The sequence below is a fragment of the Sceloporus occidentalis genome, unplaced genomic scaffold (genome assembly GCF_023333645.1).
Source record: "Sceloporus occidentalis isolate IW3139 unplaced genomic scaffold, rSceOcc1.0.p SCAF_102, whole genome shotgun sequence".
NCBI lineage: Eukaryota > Metazoa > Chordata > Lepidosauria > Squamata > Phrynosomatidae > Sceloporus > Sceloporus occidentalis.
The window spans coordinates 1,798,823-1,814,687 of record NW_028317082.1 but is presented as its reverse complement, the minus strand read 5'-3'; the positions used below and the strand labels follow the sequence as shown (position 1 = coordinate 1,814,687).

General features: G+C 41.7%; 1 protein-coding gene across 1 annotated transcript in view; it reads right to left on the bottom strand.

The window, feature by feature from the left end:
• The window catches only part of LOC149283567 (integrin alpha-9-like), a 201,682-nt gene that overhangs the window by 51,540 nt on the left and 134,277 nt on the right, over positions 1–15,865 (bottom strand). The window contains exon 18 of the mRNA XM_089497374.1: positions 7,011–7,161. Coding sequence (XP_089353500.1) covers positions 7,011–7,161 — 151 coding nt within the window. The remainder of the gene's footprint in view (positions 1–7,010; positions 7,162–15,865) is intronic.

Below are 15,865 nucleotides of genomic sequence, written 5' to 3'. Positions count from 1 at the left end.
CCTGCTAAGGAACGGATAATTGTTATTACGTCCTAATATGTAAACTTGTAGAATTCATAGAGGGTGCACTTTCTTTTTCACACAACTGTATATATGCAGCATCAGTATGCATCTGACTATACCTCATTATATCACACCACAGAAGAAAGCCAATAGAGCTAATAAAATAATGCATAAAATGTATGTGGGTATACATATATAATTCATGCCACTTGACACTCAAAAAGTTAAAATTAATAACCATGATGTTTGTAGTTTTTGTTTCCATGCAGTGCCATATAAAACTCTGAAAGAGAGGGGGAATAACCACCCCGGAGAGACAAGGCTGACCCTTTAAGAAGTAATTCAACAAATTTCTTGATTCATGTTACAAGACAAACAGTCCTCTGGCTGCTACCTTGCAGTGTAAAGAATAAGCTATTGAGATTCTACAATAGCAGTCTGCGTCTTAATGGGCTGTGCGAACTACTGAGTAAAACAGAGCTGAATTAGGAGTGCAAGTAACTCAATTGAGGATGGAGTCACAGTGAAGTATTTTGAAAACTTCAGTAGTCACTAAACATACTTTTGTTTGCACATGTTATCAAAAAAACTATAATACATTGTGTTAGTAATCCCTGGAACAGCCAATATAAGTTACTGTATGTACAATATAAGTATGGCGTGCTTGCTGCTTAATAGCTGTTATAATATTTTTGGCACCAGCATGGTGAAAATTTATTTTATTACTGCACATTGTAATAATGCATATATAGTTTGTCTATGCCTGCTTCCTCAAAAGGGAATAAACTTTCAACAAGGATAACTTTTGAATAGCTGTACCATTATGTCAAAAGTAAAGTGCCATGGGCGCCCTGTCGTTGCCAGCCCGACGCTGCCAATGAGAGCACTTTCTGTTCATAGAGCCAAACAGTGCCAAGAAATGCCAGACTACAGAGAAGGAGGGTAGCTGCTGCAGGACTGCAACTTCTAGGTCAGGTAAGTGCTGCATTATTGTTTTTGTTTTGGAAGATTGCATCTTAACCCCTTCAATCCCAGGGGTTTTTTTAGGGTTAGGGTTATGTACTGATTTTTTTATTTTTTTTCTCTGCAGCTCTGCACGATGCTCTGTCTCTCTCTCTCTCTCTCTCTCTCTCTCAAATGGAGGAGAGAGGCAGAGCATCTGCAGTAACGGTCACACGATCGCTGTGATTACTCATCACAGCGATCGTGTGACATTCCTGCCGGATGTGTGGCACTGGGGGACTGCCCCAGGGCTAATAACATATCGGAGGGAATGCCCGATCGCACGATCGTGCCGGTCACTGTTACAGCTCCCTCATCGGAGCAATCAGGTAGCCCAGCAGGGTCTAGACAGACCCTGCAGGGGATACCCTGCACTCCTGAGTAGTCACTACTGACGTCACCCGGAAGGGAAAGCCTGATCGCGCGATCGGGCATTTCCAACCTCATCAGAGTGAAAGGGTAGCCCAGCAGGGTCTAGACAGACCCTGCAGGGATACCCTGTCCTCCTGTGAACTTCCAGGTCATGTCAGCAGCGACGTGACCTGGAAGGGAAAGCCTGATCGCGCAATCGCATTTCCAGCTGTAACAGTTTACCGGCATTAGTGCCGGAAACTGTTACAGCTCCTCATCTGAGTGATACCCGATCCTCCCGTGAACTTCCAGGTCACGTCAGTAGTGACGTGACCTGGAAGGGAAAGCCCGATCGCGCGATCGAGCATTTCTATCTGTAACAGCTTTCCGGCTTCGCGCCGGAAGCTGTTACAGGAGATCAGGCAGCAGAAAGCCAGCAACGCTGGCTTCTGCTGCCAGGGGGGAGTCCAGGCTGTCAAACGACAGCCTGGTCTCCTGTGCAGCGGCAGGGATGTGTCCCTGACGCTGCACGAAGGGCTAGACGTACCAGTACGTCCATAGGGGTTTCTTAGTGGGTGTTTTTTGGACGTCCCGGTATGTCTATAGGGGATTGAAGGGGTTAAAGTACTTACAGAATACTTTAACATGTATTCTTCTGTAGTGGGGTGTAGGGGACACTTAATTGCCAATTTAATATAGATTCTGCATTATTAATTTAGCTGTATGTTAATCTGACTAAAATTAAAGAAGAAAAACATTAGCTTAAATACATCATCAATGCTGAGTTTAAATGAAATAGCAAATCTGAATGGTTGGTGGAAGAGTAGCAATGGAAATGCATCAGGGTGTTTTTTTATTGCAGAAACATTCAAAACATCAGCAGTGTAATCAGCATAACTGTCTTTTAAATGCATGTTTCCCTATAGCTGAATATCAACTCTTGATATTTTCATATGATATCCTACAGGCATTAAAAATGTGGTATTGCAGAACTGAATGGCAATGATGGGCCTTGTTCACTTTTCCTTCCTTAGTATGGGAGGGAGTTCAAAATAAGGTTAACAAAGTGAAATTCCTGGTTGCATGAATGTTATATTCCTATTCAAGAACAACAAGGTTCTTTGTACATGACTAAACTGATTTGTATCTTCAATATTCCTTAAACAATCCAAGACAATGTTCATTTTCTCTAGTATGGCTAGGGAAGAAAAATATTCAGTGATCTACTCATTATCTGAGCAAGAACTAGGAAGTCGAGTATTTTTGTTATACAAGGGTATCATGTTTAATATTTGCGTACCCATACGTTAATCTAAAATATGAATTTGTTTGGTTTCACGCTTCCTTCTGGCTAAGGATTGTTTGCTTAAGATTTTGGACTGTTTAGCTAAGGTTTGGTTAAATGGCATCGCTTTTCAAGAATGAAAACATGTATATCTATGTATAAATGTGTGCTTTTGTTTTTGTGAAAGAGTTTGGGCTATACTCGCCGTATAAGACTACCCCTTCAACCCATATACAACTACCAGCCAATCACGGCAAGCTATGTACCTTACCGGTGATTGTCTGGTTGTTGTATACAAAGCCTGCTTGGATTGGGTGGGTCAGCTCTCCCTAACATATGCCTGTCCACACACACATGTATAGACATATACTGCCCTCACACAACCCTTCCTTTACACACATATACACGTACACAAGGTTTTTTTTTTGTTGTTTTTCACGCTTTTGTCACGCTTCCTTCAGGCTAAGGATTGTTTGCTTAAGATTTTGGACTGTTTAGCTAAGGTTTGGTTAAATGGCATCGCTTTTCAAGAATGAAAACATGTATATCTATGTAAAAATGTGTGCTTTTGTTTTTGTGAAATTATGCATATTCACACACACACATATATATCTATATATATATAGATATATAGATATATATCTATATATATATATATATATAGATATATATACATACATACATACACACATAATTTTGTAATTATATATATATATATATATTTCTATATACCGTATTGGCTCGATTATAGGCCACACCCGAATGTAGGCCACACCCTAAAAGTTAGGTGCTTTTTTTAAAGAAACATTTTTCTTAGTAAAATAACCACTTAGTGGAATAGATATGCTGCCACTCTGCAAACCCCAGATATGCTGCCACTCTGCCCACCCCAGATATGTTGCCACTCTGCCCCCCCCATATATCTTTTAGTTATATAGCCACAACAATTTACCGTATTTTTCGTGAAAATCTTTTCAAAAGTCGGGGGTCGTCTTATACGCCGGGTACTGAAACTTACCGAGGCGGAGAATCCCGATTCCCCACAAAGCCCCTAAAACTGTAGCGTATCTCTAGGGGAGGGACGAGCGGAGAAGCTGCCTCCCCTGGGCCGGTCTTCAGGGCCGTGCCGAGGTAGGTGCAAGATCGTGATCTCATCAACTAGCCCTGATCAGCGGGCGTCCGATAAGCAGGGCTGGTTGGGGAGATCACGACCTCCCTCTAACTAGCCCAACATTAGGGAGCTCGAGGTCTGGCACTTCAGACCTCGGCTTCCGTGCTCCCTAATCACTATGTGCCAGCTATTGATGCCGAGCGCGGGGATGACGTCATATCCCGGCACTCGGCATCAATTGCCGGCGCGTAGTGATGAGGGAGCAGTAAAGCAGAGGTCTGAAATGGCAGACCTCACGCTCCCATAACTGGATGGAAGATAGAAGATGAGAAAGGTAAGAGATGGGGAGAAAGGGGTGTAAGTGCAGTGTATGTGTATATATATATATATATATATATATATATATATGTGTGTACGGTCAGGTGTGTGTAAGAGCAGTGTAGGTATTTGTGTGTTTGTAAGCTGGTGTGTGTATATATGTGTGTGTGTAAAGGCAGGGGTGTGTGGTGAGGGCAGTGTATAAATGTGTATGTATGGTCAGGCGTATGTTAGTATGTGTAGCTATCTATATATATATATATATATATATATATATATATGTGTGTGTGTAAGGGCAGTGTATGTATGTATATGTCTGTGTATGGGCAGTGTATGTGTATGGACAGGTGTGTGTAAGTGCAGTGTATATGTGTGTGTGTAAGCTGGTGTGTAGGTGTATGTGTGTGTAAAGGAAGGGTTGTGTGAGGGCAGTATATGTCTATACATGTGTGTGTGGACAGGCATATGTTAGGGAGAGCTGACCCACCCAATCCAAGCAGGCTTTGTATACAACAACCAGCCAATCACCGGTAAGGTACATCGCTTGCCGTGATTGGCTGGTTGTTGTATACGGGTTGAAGGGGTAGTCTTATACGGCGAGTATAGCCCAAACTCTATATTTTAACTGGAAAAGTTGGGGGTCGTCTTATACGCCCAGTCGTCTTATATGCCGAAAAAATACGGTACACGCATTTACACAAAACTGTATGACAAAAATAGAACTAAGACAAACTAATACATTAGGTAAAGTGGACCCTGTTCTCAAGGAAGTTGACTGTCACGGAGCTGGCTAGTCCAACCGACTACCTCCGCTGTCTTGTGCTCCCTTAGCCTGGGACAACACACTTAACCCGGTTCCCCAGTCACTCGCCGAGACTCAGTGTAGGGTAAAACCAAACCAAGACACACAGAGCTGGATATATCCAGCAAAACACACATTAACATAAAACAAGATATTGGGACACAAACCGCCCCCTTAATCTGCCTCTCAGAGACAACAGGGGCAGTAACGGGATTAACAATACAATAGGGGGGAGACTGATTTATACAACATTAAACTGAAACAATGGTGGTCACTCCCTGGTGGCAGATCCTGGCTGTCTGCTGGAGATAATCCCCTCAGCCAGTGATGAGACGATACTGCTGGGGGTAGCCACAGAAGCCTTTACAAACCCAGGGCCCATAGTCAATAGGGAGGAGGCTGGCAGTCAGGCTTCTCCAGTGGCCCCAGTGATGGAGGCTTCCGTCACATTGACATAATAAGGGGTTTTATGGGTTCTTGAGTTAGGAAATGTGAGAAACATCTCCTAGATGTAAGGATCTAGCAAATTATCAATTGTGCAGGGATGTGTCACACTCTACCCAGGCTGCGGAGCCTCTTTTGTTTCCCTGTCTTGCTGTGGTCCATTTCTGGATTTATGTATGTTCTGTCCTGAACCTCTGATTCCTTGATTCCACTCTTGCTCTTTGCTTCAGCTCTGCTTCCTTTATAAGGTGTGCCCAACCCGTGTGTTCTGTTTGTCTCAGTCTGCAGTCTACAGGTATGTCTCTCTGATATCTGTATAGATTCAATGTTCAGTTTATTAGTACTTCCGTAGGCAGGCTTTAGTGTTAGGACCCACCGTCATTGGAGTACTTTGGCGTAGTGGTGGGCTAAGCATACTATGGCCATAAGATGTGACAGAATCTCCAATAGTTATCATATAGTCCTAGGCTAGTTCCTGTATGTACGTGTGTCAGTCTGTGATGTCTTGAATCCCCGGTAGAGGGGTGTCCTGTCTTGAATCCTCGGTAGAGGGGTGTCCTGTCCTGTTCATATCGGATCCTGAGTATTCCTTGTCTTGTACCCTGTTGTGCCCTGTATTATGTATTTCTTGTCTGGTTATGTTTCTTGCTTGGTCCCCTGCTCCTTGCTCTGTCACCCTTGCTTGCTATGTTTCTCCTGTACTCTACTTAGCTTCCATACTCTCAGCCTGCAGCATCCTGCACATGATTCCAGTGCTATGTCTCATGCCTGCTCCAGGCTGCCTGCAGGATATCTCCAAGTTCTGCTCTGTTCTGTCATCATCCGCTGTTATGTCAGGGCGCTGGTGTGTGGCTGCAGAACCCTAGATGCCCACCGGGAGAGTGCTGTCGCCCTGCACCAGGCCCTGTCCAACTCCGCTACTGCACTGTAACTCCTGCACACAATCTTTGGGCGTGCTGGGTCTTTACAGTTGTCTGTATGGACCCGGTTCGTGACAGGATGAAGGAGAGGGCTGAGTGAAAGATGACTTTAAGGTATTGAGTCGGGGGGTGGGGAGTGAAGGTGTTAATGGAGATTGAGCATTCAGGTATTTAGGTGTAGATGGAAAAAGCAAAGATTATGAGTTCAGCTTTGGAGAGATTAAGTTTCAGGTAGTGTTGTGACATCCAAGAAGAAATAGCAGACAAGCAGCTGGTAATACTTAGCAAAGTGTGATGAGATAGAGTCTAGTTTTGGCTGTGATGAAGACAGAAGGAGTACAAGTTTTACTTCATTTGCAGGGAAAAACCATGTAGTATGAAGTATTGAAGGTGATGGTAGGTGGTGTAGATGGATGTTGAAGAGAAATGAAGTCCAGTTTGATAGTTTTGATCTTGTCAGCAAGCGGGTGGCAAGATCTTGGGATTGAGTGAGGATTGTGATGTGGGGACAAAGAAGGGAGTTGAATGAAGAGTCATGGGTTGTAATATACTACGTATAGATTATTTTAGATAACACTTTTTGAGATTTTCACACACAGATGAATCTACATATTATATACATTATGTACATATAATAACAATAATAATACAAAAATATTAAGGCAGACATATGCAGTAGCATTTTTTACATTGATATCCATCACAACTATTGCTTGGTTTGCGTTGTATCCCCTCAGCTGATATATTGACAGATGAGTGTTGCAAGACGCTTACCTCTTGCCACATTTTAATGAAGTACAGCTCTCGAGAAAAGTTGAAGAACACGTTGGTATCATAGGCATCATCCCCATTGTTTGAGACAGAAATGTTAAGTGAAATATTCTTTACAGCTCCTAATGCGAGATATTCTGTTTTGTCATCAAAACTGGAAAATAAAACAAGCTAAAGTTATTTATATCTAAAAGCCAATCTTTGTAATTAAGTATTTGAATAAACAATACTGGAATTACACTTTTATTATTTCTATTATTTACATAAATACATAATTTAAAACATTCCAACACACTACTCAGAAAATAAAGTTGTAAAGTAGGGGGATCGTTCAATGCCCCATACAGCACCACCAACAAAAGAATGCATTATAATACGCATTCTAACCTATAAGACAGAAAAAATGCCCTTAACTGATAAAAACTGCAATTGCAGAATTGCACTGTATTGCTCCCGATAGCATTCTAGTTTTGTTTCAGGAAAGTGTTCCCATTCAAATCAATTGCAGCACTGTCTGGTCAGGCATGCAGAGGGTTGCGTGTATACACAATAGGCAGGAATGGACTATTGCTAAGTGTACATTATTACATCACATTAATCCCTTTAAACTTGAATTCAAGTGCTGGATTTCTAAAGTCGGTCCAAATCAGTTTCATGTGCCAGAGGCACAAAGTAGACATACCGTCAGACCATGTCATGAGAATATACACTGCTCAGTTGGATAGGTTGCTTGGTTTGATGTGAAGGGGACACACGGAAGTAATCACTCATGTGCACAATGATAAGGGACACTGCTGGGGGCAGTTGACATGCCTTTCCCACTGTAAGAACTTACAGTGAGAAGCATGAGCTGCATGCGGTTAAGTACAGTTTATTGTACAAATGCATAGCATCTCAGCCAGCTTCAGCATCTGCTATAAATCTTCCACACAGACTGCATAAAGTCATAAAGCAGTCTCCACTGAATAAAAAAACCCCCATCATTTTAAAATGTTTTTCATTGACTATATATCCTTTATAATACCAGATACATAAACACATTTTTAAGCTAATAGGATGCAATCAGTGCATTGCTGAAAATTTCATTTGAAAAAATGCAAAGCTAGTTGTAATTTTTTATAACACATCATATATATTTACTACAGCACAACATACAGTTATAAAACAATGTTTCCTGATTTAAAATGTGCTTCATTCAGTTTTAAAAAAAATACTCTAAAGGTATTGTTCCACTTACGTCTGCAACATCTAGTATACTGTAAAAAAAACAAAAAACTATGTGCCACTTTTTCCAAAGGTTTAATCACACTTTTAAGAAGTCTTTTTCTATGGCATCAACCTTTAAATGGCACCAAACAATTATGTTTTACTAGACAATAATATGAGTCAAAATTGTATATGATTTAATAATTTCAGGTAAAGGATTGGGCATACAATAGCACAAGGAACGTACTATGTATTTACTTGTGTTGAAAAATGTTGAATTCTGAAGAGTAGGTAGAACAGCACCTAACATGAATGTCAGGTTCAACATAAATCCATTAACTTATATAAGTGCAGGTGGCACTAGCTTTATGTAACATTTTGAAAGTTCTGTAGTTAAATGTGGACTTTGATATTTGGTTCATCATTCCAGAGGAAATAGGATAGGTGGAAAAGAAGGAGAGGACACAGAAGTGATTGGCGGAGAAGGTAGGGAGACTTTGAGAAATACTTTGAGATAGCATTAGAGAGTGAATAAAACAAATCAATATGCAAATGAAAATTTGGAGCTCTCGTTTTTGTTTTGTTCGGGGTCCCTCTTCGTTTTCGGACATTCGTACATTTCTTTTTCAAATTTTATTTCATACCACTCAAGATGAACCAGTCTATTAATAATCTATTAGGCTTGATATAGAATGCATAAACAATTTGTAGAACATATGGTATATAGAAATAAGTTATTTGTAACCACAAAAACACATTTTCCAGTTTAATTTATTGTCTCCTTACCAAAAAAACTTTAAATAAATATTACTATCCTCAAAGAAATAAAATCTCATTACAGGTATCTAACCAAACCATTCCCAGACTTCCTGGCACAATACCGTGATAACTTTGTTTTGTACTTTATAATACAATAAGAAAGGCTGGTTCCAATTACAAATCATGGAAACTGTGGTATTTGATTATTGCAGTTTACTCTTTCAAATCCTTGGCAACTAATCAGAGAAATCGTTTTTTTCATATATCTATTTTATATCACTGTTTAGTGGGACCTCTTACTCTTTGGGACCCAAATACAACTGTTCCCTGTTTCTAGGAGCTCAAATGTTTAGTGGATCAGTTCCCTATACTCCTGAAAAAGATGGTACTGTGTAACAACAGGAAATATGTTTAGAAATTAAATAGTGAAAATAAAATATGTTCTTTTCCTTCTAAACACCTTAGTTACACAAATAGCTATCAATAGGTCATAGTAACATAGTAACATAGTTCATAAGGTTGAAAAAAGACCAAAGTCCATCAAGTTCAACCTATATACATATTGTGTCCCTACTGTGTTGATCCAGAGGAAGGCAAAAAACCCTTATGAAGCAGATGCCAATTGCCCCATACCAGGGGGAAAATTCCTTCCCGACTCCAAATATGGCAATCAGAATAAATCCCTGGATCAACGTTCTGTCCCTATTAATCTAATATCCATAACTTGTAATATTATTGCTTTCAAGAAACACGTCCAGGCTCCTTTTGAACTCTTTTATTGAGTTTACCATCACCACTTCCTCTGGCAGAGAGTTCCATAATCTCACCGCTCTTACTGTAAAGAACCCCCGTCTGTGCTGGTGTAGAAACCTTCTTTCCTCCAGCCGTAGAGGATGTCCCCTTGTTATAGATACAGTCCTGGGTATAAATAGGTCCTGGGAGTGATCTCTGTACTGTCCCCTTATATATTTATACATAGTTATTAAGTCCCCCCTAAGCCGTCTTTTTTCCAAACTAAATAACCCCAATTCTGATAATCTTTCTGGGTACTGTAGTCCTCCCATTCCCCTTATTACTCTGGTTGCCCGTCTTTGAACCCTCTCCAGCTCCACTATATCTTTCTTGTACACTGGTGCCCAGTACTGTACACAGTATTCCATGTGTGGTCTGACTAGTGACTTGTACAGGGGTAGAATTATTTCCTTGTCGTGGGCATCTATGCCCCTTTTGATGCACCCCATGATTTTATTTGCCTTAGCAGCAGCTGCCTGACACTGGTCGCTACAGGTAAATTTACTGTTAACTAAAACTCCTAAGTCCTTTTCCATGTCAGTCGTCCCCAGTGTTTTCCCATTTAATACATATTCCCAGCCTGGATTTTTCTTCCCCATGTGCATAACCTTACATTTATCTGTGTTGAACCTCATCTGCCACATCCCAGCCCAAGCCTCCAACCTATGCAGATCCATTTGTAATCGTGCGCTGTCCTCTATTGTGTTAACCACGTTACAGAGCTTAGTATCGTCTGCAAAGATTGATACTTTACTATGCAATCCCTCTACAAGGTCATTAATAAATATATTAAAAAGAATAGGACCCAAAACTGACCCCTGTGGTACCCCACTAGCAACAGTCACCCACTCAGAGTATGTACCATTAATAACCACCCTCTGTTTCCTATCACTGAGCCAGTTACTTACCCACATACACACATTCTCCCCCAGCCCAAGCATTCTCATTTTATGTACGAGCCTTTTATGTGGCACCGTATCAAATGCTTTGGAAAAATCAAGATATACGACATCCAGCGATTCACCCCGATCCAGTCTTGAGCTCACCTCCTCATAAAAGCTGATCAGGTTAGTTTGACAGGACCGATCCCTTGTAAACCCATGCTGATATGGAGTCATACACTTATTTTCATTGAGATACTCCAAAATAGCATCTCTTAGGAAACCCTCAAACAGTTTACACACAACAGAAGTTAAACTAACAGGCCTATAATTCCCCGGGTCACTTTTTGTCCCCTTTTTGAATATTGGCACAACATTTGCTATGCGCCAGTCCTGGGGAACAGACCCTGTCACTATAGAGTCCTTGAATATTAGAAATAGGGGTCTGTCTATTACATTACTTAACTCCCTTAGAACGCGGGGGTGAATGCCATCTGGACCTGGTGATTTGTCTATTTTGATTTTTTTTAGGCGGCACTGCACTTCTTCCTGGGTTAGACAGGCGACATGTACTGGGGCATTTATCTCATCCTGCTGTATATTACCTGGCATTTCATTTTCCTCTGTGAATACAGCAGAGAAGAATATATTTAATAGATTAGCTTTTTCCTGATCCCCGTCTATAACTTCTCCCTCATTACTTTTTAAGGGGCCAACGCTTTCATTGTTAACCTTTTTACTATTTATATAGTTAAAGAACATTTTGGGGTTTGTTTTACTCTCTTTGGCAATGAGTCTTTCTGTCTCCAATTTTGCTGCTTTTATCTGATTTTTACATATTTTATTTTTTTCCCGATAGCTTTTTAGTGCTTCCTCACTGCCTTCCTGTTTTAGTAGCTTAAATGCCTTTTTTTTGCCATTTATTGCCCCCTTTACATTTTTATTTATCCACATTGGTTTTCTCTTGTTCCTGACTCTTTTATTCCCATACGGTATGTACCTTTCACAGTGAGAATTTAAGATATTCTTAAAAATCTCCCATTGAGCGTCTGTACTCTTGTTTTTGAGGACATTTTCCCAATTTACAGTGTTAAGGGCTTCTCTTAGTTGATCAAACTTTGCCCTCCTAAAGTGCATAGTTCTTGTGGCTCCTCTAAGAGTTCCCTTATTGAAGGACAAGTTATAATGCATCATATTGTGATCACTATTTCCTAGATGTCCCCTGACCTGCACATTAGTTACTCTGTCAGGTCTGTTGGTTAATATTAAGTCCAGTAGGGCGCCCCCTCTGGTCGGGTCCTGTACCATTTGGGACAGATAATTATCCTTACTTATAGTCAGAAACCGGTTTCCTTTATGAGATTCACAGGTCTCGGTTTCCCAGTTTATGTCGGGATAGTTAAAGTCCCCCATAATAACCACCTCATCGTGATTAGCTGCCTTGTTTATTTGCTTTAATAATTGATCTTCTGCTGCTTCCATTATATTTGGTGGCTTATAGCAAACCCCGATCAGTATGTTATTATTTTTCTTTCCATATATTTCTACCCATAATGACTCCACATTATCATTTCCCTCACATATATTCTCCCGCAGTGTGGCCTTTAGGCTGGACTTTACCCTTTAGGTCACACAAGTCCAATTAGAAAAAGGTGTTTTGTCTTCCCAGAACTCATTTATGACAAATTAACAATTTGTATTCTTTTTTTTCCAGCAATTATATACTTGAGTGCTTGAAGATACCTTGATTTGATAACTTGCTAAAATAGATGGATGAAACTTCCAAGACTGCTCCAGTCTATTCTTCATGCCAATTGTTGGAAACCGTCACTTTAGTTCTAAACATATGGAAAACACTTCAAAAAAGCATGCATCTATAATCTAAAAAGCATGTGATTATTCACACTGAAGGGCTTATGATCATACACTATAACATTTTCAGTCCATTTGTTCCCTTAGAGAAATTTTCAGGCCAACTTTTGAGGACAGACAGCACCAAAAAAGATGTGCTAAGCAGGCTGTTCCAGGTAGACACAGTCTTCCACAGCATTCATTGCTGGTTGGAGAGATTAGAGATCCCCCTTGTATCTGGCCAATTGAGCAACTGTGCACCAGGAGCTTGATATGGGACAGCTGTGTGGCAGGGGCACTTAACTCTCACCTTCCCCAACCATCCTAGGCCTAGTTGGCCAAGATGGACTTCCATACTAGTGTACCGGGCCCTCTTCTTAGCAGTAGGGGGATGCTGAAGTGATAGTAGAGAGATGCAGCAATATAGCAGCTGGATGCATGTCTCTGTGAGGATAGTGTCTGTTCCTGTATAGCATTAGTGTGAGTGTTAATATATAGCAGCCCGCGGCACCTCGAGGTGCGGCCCACGTGAGATCGGCAGCCTGGGCAACCAGGATCACAAAAGCCCTGCTACTTACCTGTGGGAGGGTCTTTTATACTGCACAGAGGAAGCAGAACCCAGCAGAGTTCACGTGACATCACATGGCTCTGATCCAGTCCTGCTTCCTCTGCGCAGTACAAGAGAACGCAGAGGGAGGCCGCGCCCCCTGCTGAAGTCTGTGAGCGGCATCGAGAGAGCTGCAGTGCAGATAAGGGGATGGGGAGGGTGTTTGAATGAGTATGCGTGATTGAGGGAATGAATCTGTGAATGAATGAGTATATGAATGAATGAGTGTGTGATAGCATGGATGTGTAAGTGCTGGAACCTAGGCATGATGGGACTTTGATTGCTATTAGCAATCACACTCCTATCAAGCCAAGTCAGCCAGTACATGCTGAAACCTGGCTAGCTGCCCCTCTTGTGTATTGATGCTGCCAGCAGTATGGGGTCTGCACATCACTTACAGCCACCCTGTACCAGCATGTACTGGCTGACTTGACATGATAGGAGTGTGATTGCTAACAGCAATCACAGTCCCATCATGCCTAGGTTCCAGCAATTACTAGTTGCCTGGGTATAAAAGGAGTGCGATTGCTGTTGTCCAATTGTGGTGTGTTACTTACTTTTAATAAAAGTGTGGTTAACACACCAAAATTGGACAAAAAAATACAATAACAATAATTTATATTGATTGTTGACAGCAATCACACTCCTAACATGCCCAGCCAACCAGTACATGCTGGAATCTGGGTATGCCTGAGATTGCTGTTAACAATCATAATATATATATATATTAACATTGTTATTACATTTTTTGTACAATTTTGGTGTGTAACTTACCGTATTTGCTCGATTATAAGACAAAGTTTTTTTTCAGAGCAAATGCTCTAAAAAATACCCCTCGTCTTATAATCGGGGTCGTCTTATAATCAGACCTCAAATAGGTCTGACTATGAGACGACTAAGATCCAGATCCCCCGCAGCTGCAGGGGACCTGGATCCTCCTGTCCCCCCCGCCGCCCCACTTACGGGTACTTCTGAGTCCCCGGTGTGTAGCTGGGGCAGCGTGTAGATGTCTACGCGATTCGCGTAGACAACTTCCGCTGCAGCAGTAAGGAGGCGTGGCTAGCAGCGGGGGTTGTCTGCGTCCATCGCGCAGACCTTCCCCAGCTGTCAGAGATCAGAGTTCCCCGCACCGGTGCGGCACCGGCACCGGTGCGGGGAACTCTGATCTCTGACAGTCAGGGAAGATCTGCGCGATGGACGCAGACAACCCCCGCTGCTAGCCACGCCTCCTTCCGGCTGCAGCGTAAGTGCGTGGGATCTACACGCTGCCCCGGCTACATGACAGGGAAGTCAGAAGCACCGGTAAGTTTGGGAGGGGGGCCGGGGGAGTGTTAAATGGGGGGCATAAGGCATTTCTGGAGGTAGAGTGCTCTGTGAAATGCCTTTTAACCCCCTTAATGCCACTCTGCCTCCAGAAATGCCTTTTTAACCCTCTATACGCCACTCTGTCTCCTGAATGCCTTAAACCTCCCTATATGCCAGTCTTCCCCATAATATGCCTTTTAACCCTCTAAATGCCAGAGTGGCAAATAGGGGTATAAGGCATTTCTGGAGGCAGAGTGGCACATAGGGGGTCAAAAGGCATATCATGGGGCACAGTGGCATATAGGGTTAAAAGGCATATCATGGGGCACAGTGGCATATAGGGTTAAAAGGCATATCATGGGGCACAGTGGCATATAGGGGGTATAAGGCATTTCTGGGGCAGATGTGCATAACTGGGGGGCAGGTTTGAAAATAGAAGGAAATAAAACCAAAATATTTTTCTCAATCATAGCTTTTATTAAAAAAAAAGTTTAGATGAATTAACATTTACTGGTAAAACTTTTTTCCTATAGGGTTGTCTTATATTCAGGCTTTTTCTTTTTTTCCTAAATTAATATTCAGATTTGGGGGGTCGTCTTATAATCAGGGTCGTCTTATAATCAAGCAAATACGGTACTTTTATTAAAAGTGTGGGATTTTTTTAATTATTTTTAAAGGTGGGGGGGGTCATTTTCGGTTTTGGCTAAGTGAACCCAGAATTTTCGGTTTTGATCCAGAATTTTCATTTCGGTGTATCCCTAGGACAAATAGAACTATTTCATTTTTACTTACCCAGAATCCTGAATTTGTAGTCACAAAACTTTCTAGGCCCATAAATCAGTGAGAGTAAAAGTAAAGGTTTAGTGTAATTTACTTTATTTTAATCTGCATATTTTTATTAAAGGCCATATTTTCTCACAGTGAAAAATGAGTGCGGCCCTCGCACGTATACAATTCTGATGAAGTGGACCACTGCAGAAAAAACTTGGACACCCCTGACCTAATCAAGGGAGAGCACGCTGAATACCATTCAAGATGTGGAAATGTTGCATCTTGTGGCGTCATGTGACATGTACCCAGCAGAGTGGCCCTTTCAGTGCCTGCCTCGTGAATATTACTTATTATAGCTACCCTCCTTTATTTTGCCTTTGGCCCCTCATTTACACTGTAGTTTCTGGAGTAACATAGAATGCATACTTTTACCAGGGGCACATAAAAAGCATCATGAATTTAATGTATTTAACGCAGCCCTATGGTTTACATTTAACATATGTAGCCCACATTTAAGGCAGCCGCCGTGCCGGGGGGGGGGGGGGGGGCTGGGTTATGGCATTACAAAATAAATATAAACAGGGGTGTATGTGGCTAGGGGGTAATATCCATGGCATTGGGGGCATCAATAGACAAGAGGGGTGGTTGGGCATCGCATTAACCAATAAAAAAGGGTGTGGGGGCAT